The 23,115-nt window shown below is 38.0% G+C and overlaps 1 protein-coding gene across 1 annotated transcript in view; it reads left to right on the top strand.

Annotated features, from left to right (window-relative positions):
- Positions 1 to 21,267, top strand: part of LOC133148558 (calsyntenin-2-like) — a gene marked incomplete at its 3' end in the record, with an annotated part of 97,918 nt that extends 76,651 nt beyond the window's left edge. The window contains exons 3-8 of the mRNA XM_061271589.1: positions 4,049 to 4,244; positions 9,187 to 9,395; positions 12,681 to 12,830; positions 18,847 to 19,032; positions 20,621 to 20,878; positions 21,146 to 21,267. Of these exons, the coding sequence (XP_061127573.1) occupies positions 4,049 to 4,244; positions 9,187 to 9,395; positions 12,681 to 12,830; positions 18,847 to 19,032; positions 20,621 to 20,878; positions 21,146 to 21,267 (1,121 nt within the window). The remainder of the gene's footprint in view (positions 1 to 4,048; positions 4,245 to 9,186; positions 9,396 to 12,680; positions 12,831 to 18,846; positions 19,033 to 20,620; positions 20,879 to 21,145) is intronic.
- Positions 21,268 to 23,115: the final 1,848 nt, after the last annotated feature.

Here is a 23,115-nt window from a genome sequence, read left to right as displayed (position 1 = left end):
TTTAAAATTTGTTTCATTACATACTTGGGCTGAAAGACAAGTTTTGGATCAAATCCAAGTCAGTGAACCCAATGTGATTTTATGCACAAAGAGAGCTCCCTTTTCAGACAGAAGGTCGAGTAGTATTCAATATTCATAACAGTAATTAAACTGTGAATATTGGCAATGTCTCTTGCTGTGTTAATTTTTCATAAATGGTCGGGTCTTGTTTTTTAAAGTCAGCTCTTTCATCTTACAACAAAAACAAATGTCATAGTATAATCATAAATAATTGGTAGAGAAATAATTGACTCTCAAATGCATTGCAATGCTGTTATATTGAATAAGAAAATGATTGCATCCTTCCATGCCACTAATCAAGGAAAAACGTGCATAAATTATAATTAATTTGTGGTTGTTCTGTGTTTGTCAACTTGAAATGTATTTAGCACCACTTACAACTATTTGGTGTCTAATGAGACTCTGCAGCAGGGGTAACTATACAATTTACATTGAGGCTTGCTGCCTGACTATACGAAACAATGTTTTGAAAACAGTACATTGTAACGAGAATGAGGGGAGACGTTGTTTATTTACAATGAAACACAGCTACGGTATGGCCGTACTGACGCCAAAACACAAACAGCGAGCTCAATCGCAAACAGAGTGACGCCTTCACAATCTCGGAAATACGACCACTCAAAGTAACAGAATATTACACGCCACCACTTCTCAACAGCAACAAATACAAATGAAACATTACAATATACTATGTAAGAGTGCTAAAAAAAATACGGTTCTCCTAATCTTTCCGATTTTTTTTTAACCATTTTGTTGGTTGTGTCAGCTCATCAGCAAACTCTGAAGAAGCTTGAAAACAAGCCTGATCATTTCAACGAGGTGTGTTATGCCTTTAATTGGGTGCTTGACTCAATCCATTTTCCTATTGTGTAATTGCTCATTCAGTCTTTTTCTCATTTTGGCCTTGGATCTAATTAAGCTTGTCCCAGGTCAAAAGCAGCCTTAGTGAGGTAAAATACTTTGTTTCTTTGTGAAGCTTAACTGAACGGAGAACATCCTTGCAGGCATTATTGGGGGTCAAACTCTTACTGTGATATCTGAACACAATGAACTCTTGCTGGCCTTGCTCACACCGGGAAACAAGCCGTTCCCTAAGGCCATTCCCATTAACAAAATTGAAAAATCCAACTATTAATGCGTGTCTGTGATTATTTGTGATTGATTTGGCTTGTTTTATTTTTTTCCTACAGTAGTAATTCAAAATGGTCAGATCCCTTGTGATTTTGTTGTTATGACCATACGACTAAGGATGAATGTGAAATATTAGTGTGCCATGTAAGATCATCAGAGGTGATGCAAAAAAGTATTCAATTTCACTTAATTTGTCAGAAAATTATGTATTTACAAATACTGTAAATTGTCGGTGCACCTTCTATATCACATTGTGGGAAGTTTAATATTTTTTTCAACATCTATAATATTGGCCAATCAACACGTGGGTGTTTTTTCTTCAATTTTTGACCAATCCCGTTAAAAATGACTTGCACTCTTTGAAAATGCAATGATAATGGTTGCACAAATATGCTTTTTTGGGTGTCTTCTGAAAAAGAGGTGGTGAATTTGGACGTAAAGCATTTCGTCGTCCTGTGAATATTTCACCATTGCGTTCAAATAAATACATACTGAATACATTTATGAACTAAACTATTAATTCAAGATAGCGCCTTTAGTAATCGTCCTTATCTGTAATTTGTAATTAATTAATCTGACAATGGCACTCCTTCCCTATCACTCATGATGCTGTAGTTTATTGCCGTATACACACACACATCATTAGAAAATTGAAATGTGTGGGAACAGCCTTTTAATGATCAGGAAAGGAAGGTGACACTAGGGTCAGAAAGCATGGTTAATGCTCCTCCATAACACACTCACACACACACACACAGACACATACGCACGTTGTAGAAAAATTATGTGTCTTTAATTAATGGAGAAATCTCATACCACACTTGCTGCATATGCACACGTACATAAACATACCACACATCCAAAATCAAAGTGTGCTGGTTTAATTAGTTTTAATCTTATCTCCAGGATGGACAGCTACTCTGTAGTCTTGGAGGGCGCCTAATTTCATGACAACCATAATCAAAGCATTTACAATTTTTTCCACATTGCAGAGTTCAAGGCTTGACAGTCTGTCTCTGTGCCGCAGCAGAGACGACTGACATCTCTGTCGATTGATTGCACAATCCATGGATCCAAGTGTGCTTGTGACCAAATGAGATAAGGAGATGGTGACTTCTGTGCTTGACTAATAGCTGAGTTAATAAGTGCTTGCTGAATCCAAATAAGAAATACTGAAGTCATGACAAGTGTGAAAATCACTTACACTAACGCCTCTACAAATTAGACTGATTTGCTTAAAACGGCAGGTCTGAATATTATGATAGGGAGAGCCAAGTATTGCCTGGTGCATAATATATTTGCTGACAGTAATCTGATTTTCTCTTCTGTTTGAGCTGATGTGACGTATTCCAGTGGTAGGAGGATGAAAGGAATAACAACTCTGATTTAAGCTGCCAAACTGGCACATTTTGAGTGTGTATCTATGTCTCGGCTTTGGTCACTTTCCAAAATACGGAGGGAGATCATATCTGGCTTGAGGCAACGGCCATTTTACATCCTCCTCCATCTCCTCCTTTCCAATCCCTGACTTTGTTTTTCTTTCTCTTTCCTAACATTTTGAGGGCCAGTTAACAGCTCCAATGGCTGTGTAATCTATGCACTTATTTGCAAGAGTGACACTTCAGGAAAGAAAAGCAGCTTACGAACATATGCGAGTATATATCGACGCTTGCAGCTCATCGTCGATGGTCTGTCAGGTTTGATAATAACTTGGGGCCTGGAGGTGCAGTGGCCCCGAATACTTTGTCACAGTCTTGCAACTCTGCAAACCTCATCGCCAGCAAAGCACTGCTGCCTTCGCTGATAATGAGCTCAGTGTCCTCACAGACACTCTAGTGTGGACGGGTGCCAGATTCCCATGAGGTGTTGAGCAACACATGACATCGACAAAACTCGAGCTTAGTTCCTGAGCACACATTGCCAATAAGTAATAAACAGGCATTCACTTCAATGTGATTAAATGAAAATAATGATGCCCAACGGGTAGACTTGACGCCACACAGACATCGAATTAGCACATCAAAGAATGAGACAGATAGAGGACATTTCAACGGAAAAGTCAACTGGGTTATTAGCAAAGTTTTCATGGTGGGTCGGTGATAACACAAATTACGAAAATTGCTGCCAAACTATTGAATATATAGCAGAGCAAAATCCATAGCCATTAATATGCATCCATTAGTCTTGCATGGCCAAGCTTCAAAAAGACACATTTCCCCCATAAATGTGCTGTTTCAAAACCCAATGTGACAGGCAGACATATTTAGATAATAGTTTCGACAAAGCCATTAGCGTTTGAAAGCTCTTCTGTCTTTGCCAAGTGCCAACATCTGTTCTTCAGCTCAGGCGGCTTCGGCCAACGCTATAAAACGCCCACCCTTTCTCCTGCCTCTCAATGGGTAGCTGTGCACTTATCGGGGTGTGGAGTCAAGTGATACGTGAGGCAGGGATAACTGACTGCCCTTCAAATTTTTGTCTGTCCATGCAGTACAATCAGTGTTGCTCATCTTGACTGATTAGGGTCTTATAAAGACATTATCTTGTTCATATATCTTCCAGATGATTATGATAATCACTAATCCTCAAATTCATCGTAATCTCACAATCAAGAATACACAGTGCTGACATACTCTGGCAGGCTTGTTTGAGTATGCTGATACTCAGCATTAAAACATACATTCAGGAGTACTGTAAAAGAGATATGAACAGTACAGCGGCTCAGAAGATGAATGAATGAATGTTTTCAAAGGGGCATTAGCTGTTTTATAGGATAGTACTCATCATGGGGGGTAATACGTCACAGTCACCTTTTCACATTCATTTCTCATCTGATGCTGATATTCTCTCTTGTCCCCAGGGGAGATCTGTGCGTTCAACATCCATGGGTTGGAGGCTCCATTCAAGGCAGTGGTGCTGAACGGTACATCCGGGGAGGGCCAACTGAGGGCTCGTTCCCTGGTGGACTGCGAACGGCAGAAGGAGTACACCTTCATCGTTCAAGCTCATGACTGTGGTTCAGGCCCAGGGGGCACAGAGGGCAAGAAGTCCCACAAGTAAGTAAAAGAGTTGAGAGTAATGTATGGTTTACATGGAGATCATTTTAACAGCTCTGCCTCGACTTTTACATAGATTTTTAGACAGGCACACACTCAGCATTTAATAGATTACCGTACAAAAGGAACATTGAGGCTACACTCTGGTATATCTGTCATTGTTTATTTTATTACATTTTTAATGTATGGTCGGTATTAATGTAATTCGCTAACGTGACTCATACTGGCCGTAGGGGTTTATTTCCTGGAGTGAATGCGAGTGTCATTTATACACTGTAGTATGCGTTGTGAGACTTGCAATCAGACCAGGCACACTGTGACCCTGAAAACAATAAGCAGTATAAATAATGATAAGCAAAGAAAATGTAATCTAATGATTTCTATATTAAATATACTGGATATCCTTAGTAGGTCGGATTTGTGCACACATTTCAAAAATCTTAAACAAATGTTCAGAATATTGTGATGCGTAACAATCAAGGCCAGACAATACACAGGTTGCGTCATATCCACCTTTTTTTTTATGTGCTAATAGCAAATTGTATGAACACTCAGTGTTCCAGTAAATGAAATGTCACTGTGATGCCCTTTGTGCTTTTTCTACACTAATTAATTTGCAAAAGTACTCACAATATAAATGGGAAAACAAAATCTACAGCCATTATTTAGTCAATCCCATTCTCTCTCTCATAAATAATGGGGCAAAGATTAAGATAATGTAGATGAATGTATACATGCCTAAAAACAAAGTTTCAAAATTGATTAAAGCTTGCTCTCAGACTCCTTCAACTTGGACAAAATATAAGAAAGAAAGAAATGAGTGAAAGAGAAAAGAAGAGCCACTACTTTCTGAAAGTTTTAAAATGACTGAGTATTTAGTTCTTTGCAATGGTGTGACGTTCCAAGGCTTCATATTTTCACATCTTGGTCACTAAAATATTAAACACGTTTCCTCAATCAATTGGAAAAAATACAGCCAGTAGTTTGATTTGTGTGTGCGTGCATGTGTGTGTGTGAAATGTTATGGGGAGAATTCCGTTTGACTGAAAGATTTTCTTTTTTGATTCAGACAGCTTTGTGAGGAAGTTTGCGAATCTTTGACATCAATCTGGGGAGTGTTCTTATGATGTTGTCTATTGTTGTCTTCTCTGGCAAATATTCACTTTGTTCAAAAGGTGGACAACAGAAATGAAGTAATGTCCACTTTGAGGGACAAGTGGGCTGAAGACCACCTTACGATTTGAAATTTTCCTCAATCCTTTTTTGCTCTACTTGCCACGTGTCTGCTGCTCTACGTCTCTTTCCCTTTGTTCTTCTTTGTGGCTGGATACAGCTGTCTGAGTCTGTCCTCCATCGCTGTCTCTGCCATAGTTGCCAATACATTAATATTTAATATGACCACCTCCGTGATAACAAAGGACTACTCCCTCCTTCTTGTGTGGTCTATATACATTTATCTCATGGTGTGGCTGACAAAAATATTTGTAGCGTTTCCCCTCTTAAATGCAATGATACAATTTGATCGCTTGTGTCTAGCACATGCCATCCCACTAACACAGGATTCTCAAGAACCCATAAGGCAGACACGTCCAGGTTTGTTTCTTGACGGCTGCTGTCCTCCATATTTAAGATGTCTCCGTCCGCTAACACACCTGATACAAACACTCAGCTCAACAGCTTACCCTTAAAAAGCTTAATAATGATCTTAAAAAATGTGTTGAATCAGGGAGACATGCAAAACATGCAAGACAGTTGCTCCCGAGAACCGGGTTTGGACACCACCCCGCCATAACGGGATAGAACTGGGTTAGTTCTTCTCAGCAAATGTGCAGGAGACAGTCTTATCCCAAATAAATTCAATATAACAATCATGATCATCGGTGACACTTGCTGGCCAATCCATCTGCCAGAGAGGCTAATTAGCCCACCTAGCAATTATCTGAAGGGCAATTATGGAGTCATGCATGTACACTCCCAGATACTTTCAGTATCAATTCATCAATTTTCTGAACTGCTTATCCTCACGAGGGTCACGAGTATGCTGGAGCCTATCCCATCTGATTTTGGGACCCTCTAGATTGGTTCCCAGGCAATCACTTTCAGACTATCATTATTCTAAAAATATTGTAGTAAACTGGAAAACAGCAGTGGTAGAAATGCACTAAAGACGTGGTCGGAAATACGAAAAACATTGACAGAGTACGACTACATCACGCATGTCATTTCATAGTGGAGATGTCACCAATATTACAGAATTACTTTGTATTTGAAGCCGTGTCCCACTAGATGCCACTGTATTTATTACAGAGTTGATTTGACTCACAATCCTTCCACCACAGCCTTTATTAACCTAAAATTGGAATAACGGCAATTTTTAATATTCTGTCTGTCTTTGTATAATCTATATCGTTACATGTTTTGGTTGATTAGGTTCCTCGTTTGTTATGCAACTCCATGTTATGCCTCTTTGAGGGCACTTTGTTAAATTGCTGAATTCAAAAGCAGTGATATTTTAACATAAGCCGTCATGATAAATTTGGCTGGGAAGCTCCACTCCTGCAAAACTATTGGGAACTTAATTATCGTTATAGAATCTCTGACAATAATTTAAATGGAACCTCATTCTGTCAAAACTTGTTAGTTGAAGTGATAACTATTTATCAACAATAAAATACCTCATGCATAAGCATGTTTATTGTCAAGCAATGCAATGTAATAGCAAGATTTGGTCTTTGTGTTTTAATTATGAATATGGGCCTGCAGGAAGTGAGCCATCTGTATTGTGCTTCTTCTCATTAGACACACAAAGTGACATCAGTTTCATTGTCACATTTAAAATGCAATTGCATATTGCAATAGATCAGCAGATGTTTGAAAATGTTCAACGATGTGGGGAAGACATATGTAAATGCAAAAAAAAAACCCCAAAAGTTCTTACCGCTGTAAGATTTTTTTTTTTCCCAGGAGGAGGTTTAGTAAGATGTTTTCACAAGTGAAAGAATAACACACACTGAGCTGTAGATTGGAAAAAGAGGTACCAGAGAACTGAATTTTTCAGGGAGGATTTAGACTATTGGACCGAATGACATTTAAAAAAAAAAATCTCAATACCTATACTTATCCCTCAATTTAAACATTCTTCTTCATTGCACCATGTTTCCTGCATAAGAAGATGAATTGTGTGCTCAAGCCCAAGACAACCTGAGTTAACTGGAACTGTAAATACAGTATGTCAAAACAAATAAAAATACGTAGACATCAGGTCAAAGTGGATTGAACAAGAACAACATTTGTTCAAGGAGCTGAAATACTAAAGGTGGGAGGTGTGGCAGAGGGCTTTGCTTTTGCATCCTGTAGACTGCACTGCCAACCTTATTGGAGCTGAAGCAAGGATAACTTCAGAGTGCTTCCTGCACATATTCCAAACCATGCATCACATTTAATGCCAATTATGTTCCTCATTATCTGGTACACAAGAGTGCAACACAAAACTTGACTTTGACACTGACATCATTGACATTACGTTCAAGACTTCAACCACAAACTATCAAATACATCTTTTATTCCATCTGTCAAAAGATAGAATAAAATTGCTAGTCTTTATACAATGCGCCCACAACCTGCCAGTTCCTATAACTATCATACTGTATAGTCAGCATTGCTTTATATGTATATCATATATATTCGTGTGCTGGCTTTAGCGTAAGAATAAAACGAATTTCTAGTAACAATTCCCGTACACACTAATGTGATATCAATCAAATAGATGTGAAATTAGAAAATGTTTAACTAGGGATGTCATCAAGTAGTCTAATTAAATATTGAATGACCTACTTGAGTATTCTCATTGCAACTTTTTTTTTTTTTAAATAAAATTATCATTCACAGGCAACTGATGATGTGTCGTGCATGTGTATACAGCAGAATGAAAACCATGCTCAGTCTTTCAACCGTGTTATCCTTTGCTGGCCTGGATTATAGTTGCTCATGTTTGTTGAGATATTTATGACTTATTATAACAGTTAATTTACTTGCGCTGCCTCAATGACAATTCCATTTTGTTACTTGAAATATGTATCATCCTCAGCCTCCAAGTACATCATTCTTGCTCTTGCCTTGCAAAGTTGATGTTAACAAGTTCAAAAATTGATTTTTTGATCTTCTCTTTTCTGCTAGGTGTGGCTAAAAAAGATAAAAGCTCTACGAAAGCATTTTATTTTTTATTTTGCTGGCTTGCAGTAAACAATCACACATTTTCATATACATTGTTCTTATAAAAGCACTTGGTACCCAAAGCAATCAATGCCCAAGCTTCCATTATTTAGCACATTTATTTAAGTGCAATGCCAACGACGGTGACAGCTCACAAATAAGGATTTGAGTGAATATTGCTCTGTATTAATCTTTTTGTCTTCCGTTTCTGCTGCTTTCGGGACTAATCCAAGATTCAAGATGTTTTGCTATCAGTGAAAATGAAACGGTAGTACTGGGCTATGGTCAAAGTAAAAATATATATTTTTTTACTTTCACCATAGCTCAGTACTACCGTTTTATTTTTACTGATAGCAAAACATCTTGTATAATCCACCAGTCGTGACAAAAAAAAAGAAGCTTTTTTTTTCAAAATATAGGGTTCTATTTTCATAGATAGGATGTGTACTCTGCGTAAAAAACGTTCTTAGTATTTTGGTGGACCAAGGGCATTTTCTTTTCTCCGTACACTAATTTTCCTCTTCCATTAGCCGGCAAACAAGCTGTGATGGTGCAAACACCCATTTCTACCTGCACATGTCGACGAAAATACAAAAAGAAAGAAAACTTCACCCAGTTCAACCAAGCCACACTTTCGCCGGGCACCATAATAGGGGCGCACTGCATTCTTTGTGAACAACTCATCTAAGCAGTTAAGTTAAAATCCATTTCCTTCATCTGTTGTTTGCAGGGCGGTGGTCCATATTCAAGTCAACGATGTCAATGAATTTGCTCCAGTGTTCCGGCAGCCCGAGTATCAAGCTGCAGTGACAGAAGGCAAGATTTATGACAGCATCCTCCAAGTGGAAGCCACAGATCAGGACTGTTCCCCTCAATACAGCCAAATTTGTAACTACCAGATTACTACAACTAACACACCCTTCGCTATAGACCGCAATGGTAAGTTGTCATCAGAATAATATCACATCTGCTGTTTTGTAACTTTAATGTTCACTCAAAAGACAAATTTATGGACAATATTTGAGAGTAAAGAAATCGTCCTTTTGCGAACATTGTAAAAGTCTCTGACATTTCACATCAGCTTATGAAAAATGGGAGCATAAAATATTGAAATAATATTCATATGATCCTTTATGACACTTAAAATATGTAATATAGCCAAAACATAGTCAGTAAATAAATACTTATTGTGTTTTGATTTTGTTTACAGTAATCAAAATGTCATTCTCCAGAAAAGACCCCTACAAAGAATTTATATTTACTGGTGATTTAACATAAAAGAACATTAAAGTATAACTGCCAATAGATTGCTAAGTACAAAGAAACTCTTCTTGGAAAATAACCTTTTTAGTGTAGTACTTATATTTGTGTATTTTCAGTCTTTATTGCAAGTTACTAAGTGTTGCCGTCTTTGTTGTGGTGGTGTAATAAAATGTGTGAAGGTTTGAGTCAGGGTTCATATTGAGCTGTTAATGATGCAGGAGGAGGCTCTTTTTTTCTCCATTTTAGGAGGCCTTGTTCAGCCACTGACTGCTTAGGAAAGCCTCTCAGAGCTCTTGAACTCAAAAGCACTTCAGTGAAAAAAGAAAGAGGATGGAGGGCGGAGGCAGTGTAGTAGCAGTGAGTGCCAAAGAAATCAACACTGACCTTTAGCAGGGGATGAATACAAATAGGTCTGAAAAATGCCCCCTTGTATTCTTTTCTTTTCCTTCTGTCTATAGGGTTCAAAGCAAAACAAGGAATTGATTCTACTAGTGCGTGACATGACACACCCGATCATTTGTTTCACAAATCCATGAAGGAAAGAGTGGATAGGAACAGTTTGCAAAAGGCCAAAGGCTGAAAATCCAGGAGGTGATTGGAATATATTTCCATTGTTACCACGCCTTGGAGTGGCTCATCATATCAATGAGAAGACTTCACATTTTAGAATATACACTGCAGTCACTCTGCTTCTCCTCTGTTGTGGTTGATGGTCGAGTTTTGTATACCATATTTTCCGGACTATAAGGCGCACCTAAAAACGTAAGATTTTCTCAAAGGCCGACAGTGCTCCTTATAGTCCGGTGTGCCTTATATATGGACCAAATTCCTAAATTTAAACTGGCCCAAAGCATTGTGTCATGAAATCAATCATAAGTGGCCCGCTGCAGACTATGAATCATGACTCAAAAAGACTATGGCTCATTATTTTTGTGATTATAAAATAATTTGTTGCGTCTGAAGTTGAAATAAAAAAGAAAATGGAGAATGATTTGATTTGGATTAAAAATCTGACATGATGCATTAATGGTGCGCTTTATAGTCCGGTGCGCCTTATATAAGGACAACGTTTTAAAATGGGTCGTTCATTGAAGGTGCGCCTTATCGTCCGGTGCGCCTTATAGTCCGGAAAATACGGTATATGTCCCAATGATCATATTTTGTTTTTGGACTTCTGTGCTCCACACCGATTTTCCATGACGAACATTCAAGCCAAATCTATGGTGTAGGAGGAGTTTGGTGAGGCTATGGAGAATAATTTCTGGATAGTTTCAAGGAAATTTTAGTCTATCCATTTAACGTCTGAGGAGCAGGAAGCAGTGCACCATCAGAACTTTGTTAATTGAAGATGCATTGACTACAGGTCAGGTGAATGTTTCAAACACCTCCTCAATTTCACAAACAAGACTTTCTTTGCAGTGTGCGTGTGTGCGTGTTGAGAGAGCGAAGGAGCACGAGAAAAAAAAGTAGTAATTTACTGGATGGCCACCCTTTCTTGTACTCACAACAAGCACTAACTATTGACATGGATTAGTTGCTGTTGTAATTGAAAGAGGTTGGCTGACATCCTCCATCTTGCTGAATATATGTGATCTAGTCCAGTTGTAGGGGGTTGGGACATTGTATGTACCCCTACGGTATAATCCCTCCTTTCAAAGATCTCCAGTAATGTCTTAGGGTCATTTTATTAGTGTTTCAGTTGTGTATTTAGCGTTTGGCTTTCTTGAACCATTGAACTAGGGTAGAGCAGGAATTTTTCATTTTTGTCTATATTTCAAAATATAATAGAACAGACTATTTTTTTTACGAGTATTGATCTGCATGGGGGATTTTTGCTTTTGCAGACGTTTTGTGGATTCTTTAGAGGTCATACGTAGGTGATACTCTAAAACTGTCTATTTAAATATGCATTGTCGTTCTAACATTTCTGTGAGCAAGAGAAATGAAGCATGCACCACGCACCGACACTCACAAAACAACATGGGAGTAACCTACTGTAGAGTCATCCAGTCCACCAATATGATGGTAAACCAAGGTGGAAGAGAGATTTCAAGCAATACTCTTCTCATTGCAATTGCAACAATGTATCCAAAATGGATATAATTTTAGCACAAAATAATTATGCATTGATGCCATGAATTATAATAGGAATGATATTTCAAAATAGAGTAGGCTTCAAATTAAATCTGAAGTTCGACATTTCATATGACACTCTCCCAATCCTTTTCTGGACCATCCAGCTTAAGCAGGGGGACACATCTGGAATTCCAGGATTTGAGTCCCTGGCGACGTAGTAGATGGTAGTCTTTGTTACTTTGGTCCCAGCTCTCTGCAGGTCATTCACTAGGTCCCCCCCGTGTGGTTCTGGGATTCTTACTCGCCATTCTTGTGATCATTTTGACCCCACAGGGTGAGCTCGTGCGTGGAGCCCCAGATCGAGGCCATTATTGACCAAATATTTATTTTCCACCACAATTTGCAAATAAAATCTTGTGATTTTCTGGATTTTTTTTCTTTTTGTCTCTTATAGATGAAGTGTACTTATGATGAAAATTAGAGCCATCTCTCATCTTGTAAGTGGGAGAACTTGCAAAATTGGTGACTGACTAAATATATTTTTTTGCCCCACTGTATATGTACTTATATTATACTATACTACTATGTTATATTATAAATTATATGTGTACTTAATGAGTTCGAACTGACTGACAATGGGTCTTAAGATCACAAAAAGTAACCAAGCCCTCACAGCCTGATAATTTTCTTCTGTTCAGATTTACAAAGTGATACAAAGAAGGAATCACTTTTTACATTCAGCATCCTCAATCTGTAAAATACTAATTTATATTTCCTGTGCATCATCCAAGGTTGTGTTTTCTAATGCATCATTCATCTGCTGTCTCTATCTATTTTGTGTGTTCCATTTCATAATGGATTTGCTGGTGACCTTTCTGTGACCAGGTAACATCCGAAACACAGAGAAGCTGATCTATGACCGGAAGCAGCAATACGAGATACATGTGACGGCTTGGGACTGTGGTCAGAAGAGAGCCTTGCACAGCATCCCTGTGCGAATTGACGTCAAGCCTGTCTGCAAACCCGGTTGGCAGGGTAAGATGTCTTTTTACCTCTCGTTTGTGCACAAGAATTGTAGGCGTTTGAATGTTCAGAATTGCAGATGCCTTTGTTCATTTGAGGTCGATGCCTTTCAGTGCAAGCTTGTTTGTGTGTTTTAGAACTATAGGAAGAAGGGTGGCACAAAAAGAAGAGCTGTTTAGGCTTTTTTTTATCCTTGCAGCAACACAGATGTGATTATTTACATTATTTGTGTTTCTCCGCTTGCTGAAGTAAACATGGTTCTATTTTCTCAGTTTCTAATCCCTTTGCTGTCTTCCACATTTCAGTTTTTCCTCTGCCAGACCCAAAAAGCCTCTTCTCTTGATTTCTCTCCATTCTTCCCTAAAGAATTGTCTTGTCAAGTTTCTTTTCTGTGATCAACAGCACTTTAGAAAGTGCACCCTGACACAGTCAAGATGGCTCTTTGTACATCAGAGAGCTGTCATGACAGCTCTAACAAGAGTAATGCAAAGTGTCTGTACGCACAATAACTGTAGATTCAATGGAACAGCAGAACGGGAAATGAGAGAGCGAGAGAGGGACAGAGAGAGAGAGAGATGCTTTTGCAACCATGTGCAATCATTGTTTCTCTATCAATGACTGACTGATGCATGGGATTTCTTATTATCAAGGCATTTATGGCCACCCAATGTTTACCTGTGGAAAATAAAGGCCCTAGTACACAGCGGGTGGCTCTCTCTTTCAGCTTGGCAATCGGGCTTCTCAACGCGAGCGTCAGCACATGAATTGGTGTCTGGAATGATTCAATGAGAAAATCGGGGACTAACATTTAAAGATCTTTCTGGCACACCCCGCTCCTTAATTATTTGTTCAGTACATTTTGCTGTGCACTATAAGCTGCAGAATACTAGGCTTTGATTTTATTTTATTTTTTAAAGAAGAGAGAAGAGAAATCAGGTCACAGAATCAAACAGCAATTTGCAAGAGAAAACAAACAAGAAAAGAACACAATGAATTGTTCCCTTATTTGCTGTCAGTTTCAGTGTGAACATGTAATTGGTCCCCGCCTTAGTGACAACACTGGGCACCATACTGTGATGTGCATCTATTGCTGTATTTAATGCCAAAGGGTGAAGAAACTTAACAAGGATAGTACAAATTGGAAACAAACACTTCAAACTAAAGAATGCAATAATGCAGACACTCGTGAAACTCAGCATTCTACAGAAATAAACATGTGGACACAGCAAACATCTATTGCCATCAAAATAATGGAAAAAAATCATCTGAGAATGTGGGAGAGCTGGGTGTGAGGGTAGACGCTCAGTGTCAAACCACAACACGGAATGTCTTACAAAAATAAATGCTAATATGACGCAGCCAAGTCTCTTCACAATGACTCTCAATCTAATGACAGTGACAATCCTTTCAACATCTGTGTGCTTTTTTTCATTTGGGGATTGTCAGATATACAAACATAGACACAGTTTCCCTAGATGAAAGGGCATTTGTCCCTTTGAGCCATGGTTGGCAGGAGGGATAAATGGAGAGGGAGAAGAAAATGTCACCGCCACAGATCAGGGGATTTTTAATAGGCCTTGGGGCTGTAGCATTAGAAAAGCAGTGCTTGCAGTATTCTGTCAAAATGTCTGAGGCTCTCTTTTTCATTTTCCATTTCATAACATGAGAAAATGAGATTTATTGTCAAATGTGAAATCATAATTGCAGACTGACTGAGCTGACCTTTTTTTAACTTGACATACTATGCTTTTGACAATTTGGCCCTAACCTCAGCAACAAGGTTCATGTTTTTGGTAGAATCTCAGGCTTTGGCTTTTTTGATTTTGATTGTGCATTCTCTCTTGCTCCCACTGTACAAAATTAGATCAGAAGCTCTTCATTGTCCCTTAAATGGAAATGAATGTTGCAGAAGGAGCACATAGAGGGCAAGGCACACAAAAACAAGATAACAAACGACATAATTTAAAAATCCTAAACCCAGACTAAATGAATGAACGAAAGAACGAACGAACGAAGGAATAAATGGAAACATTATACTTGTACACGATTGCTAAACACGTTCACTTCAGAGCAAATATCATAAAACTATTAATAATAATTTCATTCTTCATCAGCTATTGCAAAAAAATGAACCAAGTAGATGTGCAAGAACATGAGCAACCTAAAAACTAGTTGTCATTTAGTAAATTTCCCCCTTGGATAAATGAAACCAGGCACTCTAAACCAACAGTGTGAGAGCAAAAACCTCAAACTCAAGGGATTTCAGCTAATTGATATTCATAATATAATACCAACTCAGTAGTTCGTAAGACCAAATGTAATGTTCTCATCAGCGTATTCTGTCAACGTCAGCCACGATAGTGATGGGAGTTCTTACAAAGTGATGGGAATTCTCACAAAGGGAATTGGATTCTGACCCTTGCTAATGTCTTTGAGCTTTGGGGAAAAGGTGCATGACGACCTAAGAAGTAGAGAGCCAAGACCCTGCGGCAGACATGCTGGGGGGGATTACAGAGTATATCCCAACAAGCTGTGGATTCCCCCTGGATATCCCCTGAGGTGATAGAAAACATGCCAAGTGGTCCATTTAGTCTTCTGCCATCTTGAGCAAAATGGGAAGAAAAAGACACCATTGCCAATGTGAAATTTATCCGGTTGCACCCAGTCACGTTCTTCGTATACTTACACGCCTTGAATTAGATGAATGTTGCTCCTCAAGATGGAGAAAATAAAGATGCAACCCTGCTTCTTTCAATTTTTGTACTGCTATTCCACTTATTGTATAACGAATTTAGTACCTGATGTCACAGACATAAGTTCACTCCTCTTAGTCACGGCGCTATCAGTCTAGATAGTTTGTTTGTGTGTTTTTAAACTTTAAATTATATATATTTTTTTCCATTTTATAACAGAACTGAAGGACTTTCTGAGCTTTCTTTTAAACAGATATTTTCTATTTGATCCTCATAATTAGGGATTTCAGTTGCGGGTTGGATTTGACGATTCAAGGGGCCAGATTAGATCCACGGGCCAGTAGTTAATAATAAACTACTCTCCAGCTCACCCACAACCATAGCGAGGATAAGCTGCATCGAAAATGGACGGTTGAATAAAATTTATTTTTGAATGGCCTAAATGAGCTCCATCTCATCTCCCTGTGGCAAAATATGCACCAGTTTACCTGAAAACAAACATGACTACTACCACACACATTATTCATTGCTCACACAATTTGTCACTGTCACACGTTATTGTTTTCATCCGCTGCCTCTATATCTACCGACAGCTGTACAATTCTTTATCATATACTCTTTTGACCTTCCTTGTCATGAGAAGTGTATATTACCGGCTTCAGAAGACTGATAATTATTCATCTTGATTTAACCTATGTATGAAATAATTGACATACTACACTTCCTTTGGACACTACTGATGTTTTTATTCGTAAAATGTAAGGTTTTTCCAGGTCAGGATGATTGAAAAAAATGTACACATTTCTTTCCACAATTTATAATGATTTGGTACTATACAGAGTACTTACAGGATCCGAAGCCTAATAATAGATTGAGCTTTGCATGTATGATTAGTACTTCAACACTCGATACATAGTTTGTGTCTTGGCAAGTAGTCACACCCCACATTTTTAAACAATACAGATGTTTCTTCAAAGCTCTTAATATTTCCACAAAATATTTGACTGTTTTTGAGCTCTAGGTCTTTAATGTTAGCAGGGCTTTGTTTTTTGTTATCAATAATTATATACGTATGATAACAGCAAGGAAATCAATGCACAAAAATAGACAAGGCCAAATAAAAGCTACTTTTAAAGGTCAATGTGATCACTACGATAAATAAGAATTGAAAATGTCACAGTTTGAGGTTCCTGCCCTCAAATAATAAATCAATCAACTATCTCTTGGCACGTATGTTGAGAGAAACCTTTTATGTGTTCACAATAAATAATAAAAATCAGCAATATATAAACATTAAAGATAGAGATATAAACTGATGACTATACCGAGGTGTTTGTTTTCATAACATATGCTGTACAGCAATTGCCTTTTACAAATAAAATGACCTTTACATTCGACATATGAAAATATATATCAAACAACAACAATTTAAAAGAGCATTAAACGAATCCTTGACTAAAAGGTAAGATCAAGCACATAAAAGTAGCACACACTCAAGCTTTAATGATTGCTTCCACAGAGAATAAGTAGTACATCTGCACTCAGCACCACAGGACTGTTTTTATGCCTGCCTTGCTTCCTATTCACATAGAAAAGAATTTTGGGGCTTGCTTTGCGAATTTTATGAAGTCTACTGCAGGCACACACCCAACACAGCAGAAAGCAAAATGCATTCTTTTAGCCCATGCTGAGGTTCACCACACATAAAGGATACATAATAGCCCACTGCTATCTCGTTGAAACATCAATACCATATACGGGTACAGTATTGTTGTCTATAAAACGCAATACTGTCTCAGATCAATAGAAGCATTTTAGAAAGTATTTAAAAATATATATATAGTATTGCTGTTACTGCCCCAAAGTTATTTCCAGATGTAAAAATCCACAAATAAAATGCGTTCACACCAACCTTTTGCTAAGTTTCACAAGTTTCTTTTGCTATGCCCACTATCTCAATACTCTGTGCTGACAGGATCTGTAAGAATTGCCATCTTGGAAATCCAAATGTTCCTGATGCGCGATTGATGAAAAAAGTAAATTGTGATGGCATCTACGTAAAGTAAGCTTATCTATCAGCCACACCAATATAATAACAACCATCGGTCAGTCTTGTTCATTTTAACGTCAGGTGCCATTAAATGTGTATCAAGAAACAAGGGTGGTCTCATATTTTTATCATTGGTTGTATATGAGACATCCGCCTCACAATTGAGTGGTTCGCAATAAAAACCTGGGATTTGTCTGGGTATTCTGACTTCCTTCCACCTTAGAAAAATATGCGTAGTAGGTAAAATGACAGAAAGGATTCATAATTGTGAAAAAGTACACAAAAAGTTCATTTACACAGTATGTGCCCTTGGAATGACTGGCGACTAGTTCAAGATATAACCTGTCTCTCACCCAAAAGAAGCGGTTACGGGTTCTGGTTCACCTGCAAAACTTATGAGGACAAGTGGTGTAGAAACTGGTTGAAAATTTGTACGACAGCTTTGCTTTCATCACACCTCCTGACAAGCTCACAAGTGCAAATGCTTGAGCATCCCTCAGCAATCACAGTCTGCAAGTGGTAAATCAAGTGCAAGACAGGTGCAGCCAGTGTATGAGTTACAGAGGAGAGTGTTTGAGGTAGTGAAAACATGACAGATTCAACAGACTGGTGAGCAAAACACATCTCTCTTCCTTTCTGTAGTCAGCATTGTGTGATGCTCCCCTATCAGCTTGCAAGGGATCATTCTAATGCTCTGCATAAATAGGTGAATGAGTGGGTACAATGAAAGTTGGATGGTAATTCATTTAGGCACGTTCAAGTTAGAAAAATGGGAGGTTTCAGGTAGAGGTGTAAAAATTGACTGATTAATCAATAAGTAATCGATTATCAAATTAATTGACATCTATTTTAACAATTGAGTAATCGTTCAGAGCCATTGTTTTACTTAAAATTGTCCAAATCATCTAATTTCAGTCATTCATAAAAACAGGCTGATTTAGCTTGTGTGTCAAAATAAGATATCGGCTTTTACATTTGAAAGAAAAAAAAAACAAGCAGTAACTGAATTTGTTTCAAACTGCTTCAGTCCCTCAGTGTGATATTCCCTAGATGTTTTTTTTAACAATTCTAAATAAACATTTCTAACAATTATAAATGATCAATTAAATAATCAACAAAAATGTTTTTAATACACTTGAACGCAAAATTATTTGTCTCCTGCAGAAAAAGATTCACATCTAAGAGGTAAAAACACACCTAATTGGGAACGATAACAGAAGGAGCACTCAATTTACTACTTAGCATCATATTTTTATACTTTGTTATTCTAACTCCAACTCTCTAGGCTGGAATAAACGAGTTGACTACGAGCCCGGAACAGGAAGCAAACCGCTGTTTCCTCAAATGCATCTGGAGACATGTGGTGGGCTGCTATCTTCTGCGAGAACTACAGTTGAGCTGCTGACCAATCACATTGGAAAGGGATGTGACCGTGAGACCTACTCTGAGAAGTCCCTACAAAAACTATGTGGTTGGTTCTACAGTTTGTCCTTGGTCATAAATTACATAGTCCAATTGGGCTTTGACAGTGTGGCTTTTAAAAAAATATTTTTTTTCTCTTCAACCTGTATTTTGATGACTTCCAGCCACTTTTCCTCCTTAAATTTTGAATTACGTAACCTCGCAGATGGTTGACTTGAAAGGTGACAATATAATTGTGGAATGTTAATGCCAGGGTTCATGAAATGAACTTTCATTCTGTGAATTGGATCAAGCTAATCCACCAGATAGATTGAATTTATGTTATGGTGCCAAAAGTGCAAGGTTTTTCTTTCATCACCATTTTGTTGATTAATTAGTTTGTTACATGGCAGGGTTACATAAAAGCAACTCAACCAATTTGAATGAAGATCTGGGGGAGTGTGGCACATGGGTCAAGGAAGTATTGTGGAAAAAAAAGATTGCTGTCTATAGTAATGGCTACCCAATTTGCAGTGTCTGCACACATTTTGCTTAGTGAACCACTTCTTCAACAAAATAACTTAAATTTGATTGAAAAACTGTCACCCCCGTGATACCTGCCACTGAAGATGTTGCCAAACTTTCTAGCTAGGAAACCAGTTTTGCTGATCCAATAATTCATGGGGTGCTACCATGATATCTAACTAAGATATTTCAAAATTAGCTATTTCCACTTAATCTAACAACCTCTGCATTGCTTTTACTGGCTAGCCAGTGCATGCATGATTTATCACTACGGAGTCCTTTGCAGATATCGCATAATAATTATGTGATAGCAAGAAAAACTGATTTTAATTGCCTTTTTAAGGCCTAATCAATTTCATATTACGTCCAACAACAGCAGGGAAAAGGCTGCAGCTACGTGCTGGGAAAGTCAATGTATATTTATTTATTGAAGGAATCTAATTACGTAATAGAGCGAGAATGTTGAGGCTGTCTCGTGTACGGCCTGAAGAAACATGGCGCAGGAGAGAGGAAACATCAAATACGATGCACGAAAAATGTTTTATCATAAGCAGGAATTGTCAGGTCTGCATTGTAATCTTCATTTAGCACAGTTTTGTGGCGTGTTTTTATCTGAAGATACGGCACGAAATGTATGTCAAGGTGACATACGGGACAAAGACTTCCCAGGACTCAATTCGTTGAAATTATTTGATTATGAATGTCAGGGACGATCAAGTTGCTTTTCGAGGGAAGATTAGAATGGGGTATGACTCAATACAATGATGATGAGTACTTAGGAAGACTTAAAAAGGTCAAGTAACAAAAGTAAACAATTTATGTGATTGGGTGCTTCAGTTCGTCCTTGCTGCATGTCTTTTGTGTAACTCATGAACAGACGGCAGCCACCTCATTTTACAATGTTTGACTCACATCTCTCCTCTGGAAAGTCAATTTCATTTGCCATGAATCAATAGTCACAGTCTATCAATTCTGGACCATTGATTATGTATTAAGCCGTGCCATCTGCTTTACGCAGTAAAGTAATCATAGCCAAGGTTGGAGCAATCAATGACACATCTACTGTGATTGTTTATGACACTTCTCTTTAATTTTTCTGTCAAATCCTTCTGTTCCAACGGCAATGACTCTAGGAGCCTCATCAGGCAGCACTGATCTTCTGCCTGCCCCCTCCGCTACCACGAACTGGACAGCTTCTCTGATGACAGACAGTGGGAGAGACAGTGACTTAATTTTTAGGTTTGATGGTCACCAGGCAGCTAAAATACCAGACTTGGTGGTGCCCCAGAACTTGACGGACCAGTTCACGATAGCAACCTGGATGAAGCATGGGCCCAGCCCTGGTATCAGGGCTGAAAAGGAGACCCTTCTTTGTAATTCTGACAAGATAGGTGAGTGTAAACACATCGACTCTTCTCATGTGAAATGAAAATGCATTTATATAGATTAATTGTTCCTAAACAAACCAGTTCTACTATATACTATGAGGCTTGGGGGAGAAACCAAGCCATTAATTTAAGCTTGTATTTGCAATGGTACTGCATGACAAAGTAACTTACAAAACCGCTGACTTTGCTCTGAGCGAGAATTTTCCTTATAAATATTCCAATAGATGTGTGGGTTTTTTCTCCAATTCTTTCATTCTTTCCCATCTACAGAGATGAATCGCCACCACTACTCCCTGTATGTCCACAATTGCCGCCTAGTGTTTCTGCTAAGGAGGGACTTTACTCAGGTGGACACGTTCAGACCTGCCGAGTTCCACTGGAAACTGGATCAGGTAGGAAGCATTAAGTCCTACATAAACAGTTCGTGTTCGAAAAGGAGTAGGAAGAAGTAAAAATGTTTCTCCTCCTGCCCCTTTAATCCCCATTCAATAAATAATTAACTCTTCATAATTTTTATATGTTGTAACCATAATACACAATGAAATCATTTTTAATGAGGGGATCGCCTGACTATTTGAGGTACATAATATTGGCCCAGTGTTAGCAAGATATTAATTCCAAAGCACTACTACACCCGTTAATAATAATAAACTATACACCTTGAACGTAATGATAATTTCAAAAACTCATTCTCAATCCCATTCCCTTCCTGTACTTCTTTAAAATGTTTATTTTCCATGTCTTTTTGTACTGGGTTATTCTACTCAGGTAAACAGAGATCTTCCAATTTGTGCCTGATTTAAGGATAACTAGAATACTAAGATTGAATTCTGACTTTCTGCATTTTGACCCTGCATTGCAAACATACTTGTACAGGAATATACTTGCTCCAGGACTGTGTGAGTTTTGGGTGGATAGCAGCTGCCCGATGATCAAAGATGTTGTCTGAAAGTCAGATAGGTCACCTCAACACACCAAATGAGGGTGTCTGTTTCCAGAGATAGAACCCCAGCTGAGCCTAAATATCCAGGTGTAGCACCCAGGGCTAATTTTATCTTCAAACGTCTGCCTTTTGGCTGCACAACGTGGAGGCAATCCTCAATTTAAAGGACTGCTCTGAATTTACCGCAGAGAAAAGTCATCCTTCCCATTAATTTTATCCAACGTTGTATGCAAGGAGTCATTTTAACAAAAAAAATAGTGAGAGCAGAAAATGAATGCAGCTTGGCAGAACTAGGCAGAAATAGGCAGTAGAATATTTGAAAACCATACTCAGAAGGGTGATGACAAGTTTATATATAGTATATAGCTGACATAATTATGTATTTAATAATATTTAATTAATTTTGTATTTAATAATATTTCATGAACACTACATGAGATAAATATCGTAACTTTTCTTAACTTTATAGTTTTTCTTTTTTATAATGCAATGGGCTATTAAAGACTAATGGTGAAAGAAACCTGGTTGCACCTATTAATTTGACCTGTGGGGAATGGCTGTGTTGTATCTGTTAACAACAGTTTAGTCTTAGGCAGCAATGGCAATGTGTCTAAAGGCCCATTGTATTTACTATGATCCACTGCTTTTTATGCCTTGTTTTCTTTGCTCTGGGCATTGTTGCCAGAGTTTTATTGAGCTACTTAAGAGCTTTTGCAATGGTATTGACTGAATGCTGTAGGCCCAAAGTCTCAGCCTTTAAATGCATCATTTCATTCAAGCATCTCGATGCAGAGGACTGGCGATTGTGAAAGGGTTGTTGGCAATTGCAAGCACTGTAGAAAATGTGATTTAGTCTGCACATGTAGAAATAAAAGCCTTTGGAAAAATGCAAAGGAAAAAAAACACAGGCTATGTGACCACATAACTACGGGTAATAGATATCATGGCGTAAATTAATAAAATTGCTAATTTCCCCTTTGTCAAACTAATAAAGTTCATCCTATCTTAAATAGCTTATCAAGGCAAATTTGAATGAATCATCCAACATTTTCAAAATAATTTTATCATTAAATTTTAGCTTAATACCGACACGATTCTCTTCATGACCATAACTGGTCGGGTTTTGAAATTTTTCTTTTTTTCCTCCATTCGCAATCGGAATTGGCAATAAATGGCATAGAAATGCTTCACTATCAAATCTTCTGATAGGCTTGGTAGTGTAATGATTTTTGAATTTGGAACGTTGCATGCTTGGGCAATAATAGTTGAAAATAGTTTAATGAGATTTTCATCTGTA

Source organism: Syngnathus typhle, unplaced genomic scaffold (genome assembly GCF_033458585.1).
Source record: "Syngnathus typhle isolate RoL2023-S1 ecotype Sweden unplaced genomic scaffold, RoL_Styp_1.0 HiC_scaffold_113, whole genome shotgun sequence".
NCBI classification, from domain to species: Eukaryota; Metazoa; Chordata; class Actinopteri; order Syngnathiformes; family Syngnathidae; genus Syngnathus; species Syngnathus typhle.
The sequence above is the reverse complement of the archived record's forward strand: the minus strand, read 5'-3'. Positions and strand labels throughout refer to the sequence as shown.